The following is a 7,727-nucleotide window of genomic DNA, read 5'->3' on the forward strand; positions in this document are numbered from 1 at the left end:
CGTCAGCGCGAGTGAGTGATAAATTGTGCACTCGACGGGTAATAATGGATTATGACGGAAATGTTAAAATCCTGTCAGTCAAAATGACTGACAACGAAAAAGTCTAAAGCCACCACTGCTTGGGAGAAAGAAACGATGTGATATTTGGGCCCATGTTCACTACAATGAGACGGAGGAAAAAAGCGAATGCATTGTTTTATCAGAAGGGAAGCAATGTGGGCATAACACAGCTGGTAAAAACACCACAACCTGACCTGATACTCTCTGCAAAGCTGCATTCTTAATCAACCTGTGTTTTTCATCAAATAAGGACAAGATATCATCTTATTGTGAAATACATTTAACTAAAATGACAAATGATTGGTTTTGGCTAGACTAGTTTGACTGAAATGTTCTATATAATATGATGACTAAAAAAGACAACAGTTTTCATTGACAAAAAGTAGACTAAAATAATTAGTTTTCTTTGACTAAAATATGACTAAAATGCTCAGACTTTTAGTCGACTAAATCTTGACTAAAATATTTACTGTTTTAGTCGACTAAAATATGACTAAAATGCTCAGACTTTAGGCGACTAAAACTTGACTAAATAAAAACAGGATGAAGGTGACTAAATATGACTAAAACTAAAAAGGAAATTTAACACAGGACTAAGACTAAATAAAAAAATAGCTGACAAAATGAACACTAGTGCGCACCAGACGACAGTTTGGAAATGCTGTTCAACAATTGGTCAGACATTAAGGGGGAAAAAACGCAAATCCCGGCAATTTCTACCGGAGCCTCCGCCATGGAGCATCGGCAGGTTATGTTCATGCTGTTGTTAATCTAGAGAGCATATCAACAGCAACGGCGCATATGATTATATAATCAGACAACGTGCGATAAAAAACAAAACATAATGAGATTGAGACGCTCTGCAGTAAGGAGGGGGTTTCACCGACGGCAGGTGGCTCTGACTTGGATGTATAGTCTTTAGTTTGATAGTTGTTTTTACTTTACACGACACTGTTCAACCCTTCATTCTGCTTCACTCTTTCGCTAACGATTTTGAAGACAGCCGTGTTCTTGTGACACGTAAATACTAAGCTTCCTATGTTTTGGTGCGGACTGCGTTCACACCAGCGATGAACTGCTCCAGAGTTCACTAGCAAGCGGTCACACCGACCCAAACGAACCGCACCAAGCGGCTTAACGCAACAGGGTTCGATTCAACCGGACTATAAAACGCTGGTGTGAATGCGACCTAAGACTCATATTCTGTCAGTAAACCTCATTTGTATATTCCTATTTGATGTCTTTCTGAGTTGGACTTTTTTCCTTATTTTGACAGAAATGGAAATTGATTGTTAAATGCTGTTTATGTGGGTGGTGATGTACCAAAAGAGGAATATGAATGTTTTATTCAAAAGGAGAACGCCTGGAAAAAACCCTGACTACTTTTTTAAAGTATAAAAGTATAACATGTTTACCAGTTTTGACTTGAGTCTTACTGCCTGAGAATCCCTCCTGCCCGCGTCAGAAACACTCTTTTGTTCTCACACTTTATAAGAATCTCTAAATGGTTGAAGCACCAAATGCAGTATAATCCAAGCAGCTAAAGTCTTTTCAGCGTGCTCTGAGCCCTGAATAAAGAACAGAAACACATTCTTCTGTTTCAAGGTCACAATGTGGATAACTATGATGCAAGGCACGCTTAGCATGCACTACTTTCCCCAGGGTAGGATATTTAATGTGAGGATGACTTTAAAAACAGAACATTAAACTCAGATGTAGATAAGGCTAAACTCATTCATGCCACACATCAGACTTCAGATCTTTTCAGATAAAAGACCAAAGAATAAACCGTAACTATGATCCATTGTAGCAGTGCAGCCAATCAGATCATCACCAGGGTGGGGAGGGGTACTTTAAAAATGTATCTGTTACAATAACTAGTTATATGTACAAAAACAAATTATAAGTAACCTAATCTGAGTATCAAAATCTAAAAGTAACCTGATTACTTTCTCTCTCACACACACACACACACACACACACACACACACACACACACACACACACACACACACACACACACACACACACACACACACACACATAGTAATGAGAGCGTACCTGTCAGCAGGATGCTGCCTCAGGTCAGTGCTTGCCTCCAGAGGAAGCCTTCCCCTGGCTGTTCCTGCGCGCACACACCTGTATGCTGTCCCCGCTCTCTGTCTGCAGCTTGACATTTGGTACGGTGAAGATAGAAGATACTGCAGGGGAAGAGACGCAGGCAGGTTAGAAGAGTGCAGGCTGACAGGAAGAGGAACATTTCTCAGTGAGAAGTTAGACACAGAGATAAAAAAGAAGATTTGAATATGTATCTGCAGTGAGAAGCTTCTTAAGGTTTAAATATTGCCGTCATAAGTATCTCTAAAGGTATTTAAATTGGTACATGACACATTTGAACTTTACTCACTTGTTTTGGAATTATAATAATGTTGAAAATTGCAATTCTAGATTCAAAATTGCTACCAATTCTGATCATAATGTTTTTAAAGAAAAACATCAATAGTCTTATCACTTCACTTTCGTCTTTGATTGTCATTTCCTGGCTCATACAGAGGTAGACATAACTTCTGATTGATTGGGATAGACAGCACTGTTGGTAACTCCTAAAGGAACCTGGAATGTTGGAACACTTGCATTGGACATATTCTAAGTAGTGCTTCATTTAGTTTCAGGAATGTGTTGTTGGAACAGTTCAAACAAAAGCCGAACCGCTTCAGACATACATTAAGGCCGACCCAGGAGTTAGCATAGCAGGGCCGCCTTTTTAAAACTCATTGGATTTTACCATTGGATTTCAGAATATTGCAGGATATAAAATCTTTAGCAAAACAATGTCTTCACCTTGTGGCAAACCTAAAACACGTTGACAAACAGTTGCCTTTGAGACCAGGGAACCTTAAAGTGGTTAAATGCTAACTCATTTCCATGTTTAAGGACTCATACCTGCAGCTCTCTATACTGTAGATGTCACGTTACATTTTGTTTGTCATTTGTATGTCAATGGCTGCAACTTTCCTATGTTTTTAGAAGCCCGGCATGCACCTGTCCCTTTCACCACATGCAGTATCTCTGCCTGCACCATTTTAAATCCTCATGGCTCAGAGGCAGTCGTTCAGTTTAAGGGAAAACTCAAAACTCTTCTCCATTGGCTCATTGTTTCTGGTGCTTATCTTTCGGTGAACAATGGGGATCCCAAAGTGGATTTAGCTCTAATTCCTATTGGAGCAAATGGATTTGAAATCCTTCTCTCTAACTGGTAAATAAAGGCAGTGGAATTTCACAAAGAGCAACAGTTCTTCACTTCCAGATCCATGACGCTCTGTCCACAGAGACAGGAGAGAGTTCTCCCTGTTCTGCCAGGCACACACACACTTCCTCTGAAATCAAATTAAGAATGCCACTATCCAATCCTCAGAGTAACAGAAAGCTCAGGAGCTCCATTGTCTCATTAATTCTCCCATTGTCCCTGGTAATCTGTCTGGGTATTGTCTGGATAAATCCATCATACACATGACAATAGAGTGAACAGTTGGCCATAGAAAGCATACTGTTCATCCCTACAGCGACAATAAGGGACATTTACTTGAAAGCATTCATTTCTCAAAAATATATGACATCTGTGTTACTGGTAGTACTGGTGCTGATTCTGTAGAGCAGCTTATACTGGGCTGTTCCCATTAGAGCATTATTAGCGTGCCTGGCTGCAGTCTAGCTCTCACAGCTGGAGTAATTAGCCAGTTCTTTATCTCAAAGTCACTTCATTTGCATAATTTTGACACATCCTTCCCCCACAAAACTGTGAGTGGCAAATCTGCACACACACATTGGAAGACTTTGTGTTTATCCACTCCTGTCCTAATTTCTCCAAACTGTTTGAATTCTCTCCCCTCAGAGCTCAGCTGCCTGTGTCACATGTGCCGCACAATAGAGAGGCAGAGAGAGCAAGCGAGCATGACAGAAATCAAAAGCAGCATCTCTCTCCTCCTCTGCTAGTGACCGCCGCTCTCTGATTCTTTTCAGACATGACAACCTGCTGGGTGCTGATAACAGGATTATTAATGCTGATAATTCCTAATCGCAGGGAATTAAAAATGGAATTCTCCACTAAAATTACCACCATGTCAGTGGCAGCACACTCAGGTCTGCTGAGCAGGCTTTCACACCGCTAATGAATACCAGTTTAAGGGATTGGTGATGTACGTATAATCATATGGATATGTCATCTCAGACAGACCTTCATTCAATAACACAATTATGTGGGATTCATTGAAAAATAGCCTTGAACTCTTACAGCCAAATACATGCAGCACACATCTGCTTCTAAAGTGAAGCATTGTACTTCTGTAAATCACCAGGTACAGTACAATGCATGGGTGGTGTTGAAGCAGGTGGGGGGTGCGGGCAATAATGGCCAGTGCCCCTGTTACAATGAGCTTTGACGCCCCTGTGGCCCCCCTCCAAAAGAGGAGTTTATATTGACAATGCAATTGTAGGTAGTGTTTTGCTGTGAATAGCCGAAGTAAACTAAAATGCATTTTATTTTTCATTATGTCATTTAATAATAATTTAACTATAACAAAAATGATGTTACCAAAAAACACCAATGATGGTATTTTATGTTTTTTGTGCGCCATACACAAATTAAATGTTAAAATGTTGAACACTGTTTTTTTCTCTATTTGGCCCAGCATAAAATACTGGCCCCAGCAAGGCCCCCCCAGCAAGGCCCCCGCAGTCAAATGAGGGTTTAGAACCACAGTGCCTCAGCCTGCTCAGGACGATGTCAAAGCAGAATGAGTGTGTTGCTGCAGCCAGCAGAGGTCCGGCTGCGCTCACTGTCCCAGCGGCAGCCTCATAATAAGAGCTTTCTCTGCAGGAACAAAAAGCTGCCCTGAGGTCTCTGCACTGCTCCTCTGCAGACAGAGAGCAGGAGGACACTGTGATCCACAGCAGAGCAGGGGGCGCAGGAAGAAAAACGCAAGAGGAGAGAGAGCGATGCTAACTTCCACGTCGGCCTTCTAAAGTACGTAATCACAGCACCTCTCTAATAAGCCTGAAAGAAGTATTTTCTGCATTTTGGTCAACAGTATGTGTGTATGTGTGTGTGTGCTGTGGTACGTACTGTCCTGCAGCTCACAGAGCCGCGGAGGAAGGTTGCTGAAGTACTCGTGGTTCAGCGCTGCCTGGGCAGACAGCCGGTTCTTTGGGAAGCACTGGAGGAACCTGGAGGCCAACTCCTCGCCGTGATCCACGTAGCCCAACCTGACACACAGAAGCACACTTCATCAGAGAGACACCACAGAGACGCCACAGAGATGCACACGCGACGAGACAGTTCAAAAAAGGTTTGAGATAAAAGACTACAATTCCCACAGTGCGAAACGTTAGACACATAAATAGGCATGTACACAGTTCTCAACCGTTACTTTCTTTAACATTAGCATCTTCTTGGCTTTGCCTCTTTTGTTTTGACCACAACAGAAAACAGGCCGTCAACCCATTTAGCCGATCCAATGCTCTTTCCTTTAAATATATATATATATATATATATATATATATATATATATATATAGAGTTACTATTAATTCATCCCTTTGAGAAATAAACATTTTTTTTCCAATTCACAGAGCTGCTGACAACAACAAATAAGCCTCCTAATGATGCTGATGTCTGCTGACTCAAGAGGAGAACACCTCTTAGACACACACACATACACCTTGCTGTGTGTCTGTCTGTATGTGTATTCATACTGGGAGTCACTGAACTCCTGAACCAGCCCCACCTAGCAGTGCCGAGGGGGAGAAGAGATTGAAAATAACGAAGAGCAACACATTCAGTGAGTAATTAGTAATCTCTGCATTAAAGAAACATGATGTTATTCAGCTCTCGGGCACAGAGCGCCTCTCATGTTCTGCAAGCCTCTTACAGCCCAGCACTCTGACACACACTCCCACGGCTCTCAATGGGGATCTCAGCTCCACTTATCAGCAGAGACAGAGGAGGGGGAACTGTTCAACTCATCCACGCCACTCAGCAGAGTTAATGAAGTCCATCAGGGCCTCCGCTCGCCTCTTCCTCGCACAGCTGCGGGACTCCAGTGCACACTCAGAAAGTCTTTGTGAGAAACTATACTTATGGAAAAGAACTGAAAGTGAAATGAGACAGCTTCTTAAGGCCATTACTGATACTAGTTTGGTTTGAAGCAGCTGATTAACAGTGCAGCTATTCAACAGTTCTGAAGATAAATGAGAGCTTCTCATTGCTGCAAGGTTCATGTTGGGGCTGGATTATGGTGATGTGTTTTTTTTGAATGCATCTTCTACATGCCTAAGATCTCCGGATGCCGTCTATCACAGGGCATTGAGGTTCATTGCAAACCTTAAACCCATACGCACCGTTGCTGCTTGTATGCTCAGGTTGGATTTTTCTGATTTGCCACAGGGCTCAGTGCTTGGACCTATTTTGTTCACACTATATATGCTTCCGTTAGGCAATATTATAAGGAATCATTCTGTAAACTTTCATTGTTATGCGGATGATACTCAACTATATTTATCAATCAAGCCTGATGAAATTAATCATCTAAATAAAATTCAAGACTGCCTCAAGGACTTAAAAACGTGGATGACCTTACATTTTTTGATGTTAAACACGACCAAAACTGAAGTTATTGTACTTGGCCCGAAGAATCTACGAAACAAATTATCTAAAGATATATTAACTATGGATGGCATTAATTTGGCCTCCAGTGAGACTGTAAGGAATCTTGGTGTTATATTTGATCAGGATTTATCCTTTAACACCCACATAAAATCAATCTCAAGGACCGCCTACTTCCATCTACGTAACATTGCAAAAATCAGACATATCTTGCCTCAAAACGATGCAGAGAAACTAGTCCATGCATTTGTTACTTCAAGGCTGGATTATTGTAACTCCTTATTATCAGGGTGTACCAAGAAGTCAGTCAAGTCGCTTCAGCTGATTCAAAATGCTGCAGCTCGTGTACTAACCAGAGTTAGGAAAAGGGACCACATTACTCCTGTTCTGGCTAACTTACACTGGCTCCCTATAGAACACAGGATAGAATTTAAAATTCTTCTTCTCGCCTACAAAGCCCTTAATGGGCAGGCGCCATCTTACCTTAAAGAACTCATTATACCCTATGTCCTACTAGGGCATTGCGTTCCAAGAATGCAGGGTTGTTGGTTGTTCCTAGAGTCTCTAAAAGTACAATGGGAGCCAGAGCCTTTTCTTATCAAGCTCCACTTTTGTGGAATCAGCTTCCAGTTTGTGTTCGGACGGCAGACACCCTATCCGTTTTTAAGACTGCGCTTAAGACCTTCCTTTTTGATAAAGCTTATAGTTAGGGCTGATTAGATTCAGCCCCTAGTTTTGCTGATATAGGCTTAGTTTGTCGGGGGACATCTTACTTCTTCCTTCTCTCTGTCTATACCTGTGTACTCTCATGTTCCGATTAACCTGCTTCCCCAAATTTCCTTTCTTTTTGGTGGCTCTATATACGCCCGGGGATCCGGAGGGTCATGGGATGATCCTGCGGTCCCTGGTCTGTCATCTGCGATTGGCGCGAGTCCTGGATTCTTGACGCTCCGTCGGCTGCTGGTCCTGGATCATCAAGTCTGTTGGAATATACTCCGTGATTCAAT

At 41.9% G+C, this 7,727-nt stretch overlaps 1 protein-coding gene across 1 annotated transcript in view; it reads right to left on the reverse strand.

Moving 5' to 3' along the window:
- Positions 1-7,727, reverse strand: part of cdk14 (cyclin dependent kinase 14) — a gene marked incomplete at its 5' end in the record, with an annotated part of 30,892 nt that overhangs the window by 14,131 nt on the left and 9,034 nt on the right. The window contains 2 exons of the mRNA XM_010776839.1: positions 2,122-2,261; positions 5,183-5,322. Of these exons, the coding sequence (XP_010775141.1) occupies positions 2,146-2,261; positions 5,183-5,322 (256 nt within the window). The remainder of the gene's footprint in view (positions 1-2,121; positions 2,262-5,182; positions 5,323-7,727) is intronic.

This window comes from Notothenia coriiceps, unplaced genomic scaffold (assembly GCF_000735185.1).
Source record: "Notothenia coriiceps isolate Sejong01 unplaced genomic scaffold, NC01 NC01_scaffold00017397, whole genome shotgun sequence".
Lineage (NCBI taxonomy): Eukaryota > Metazoa > Chordata > Actinopteri > Perciformes > Nototheniidae > Notothenia > Notothenia coriiceps.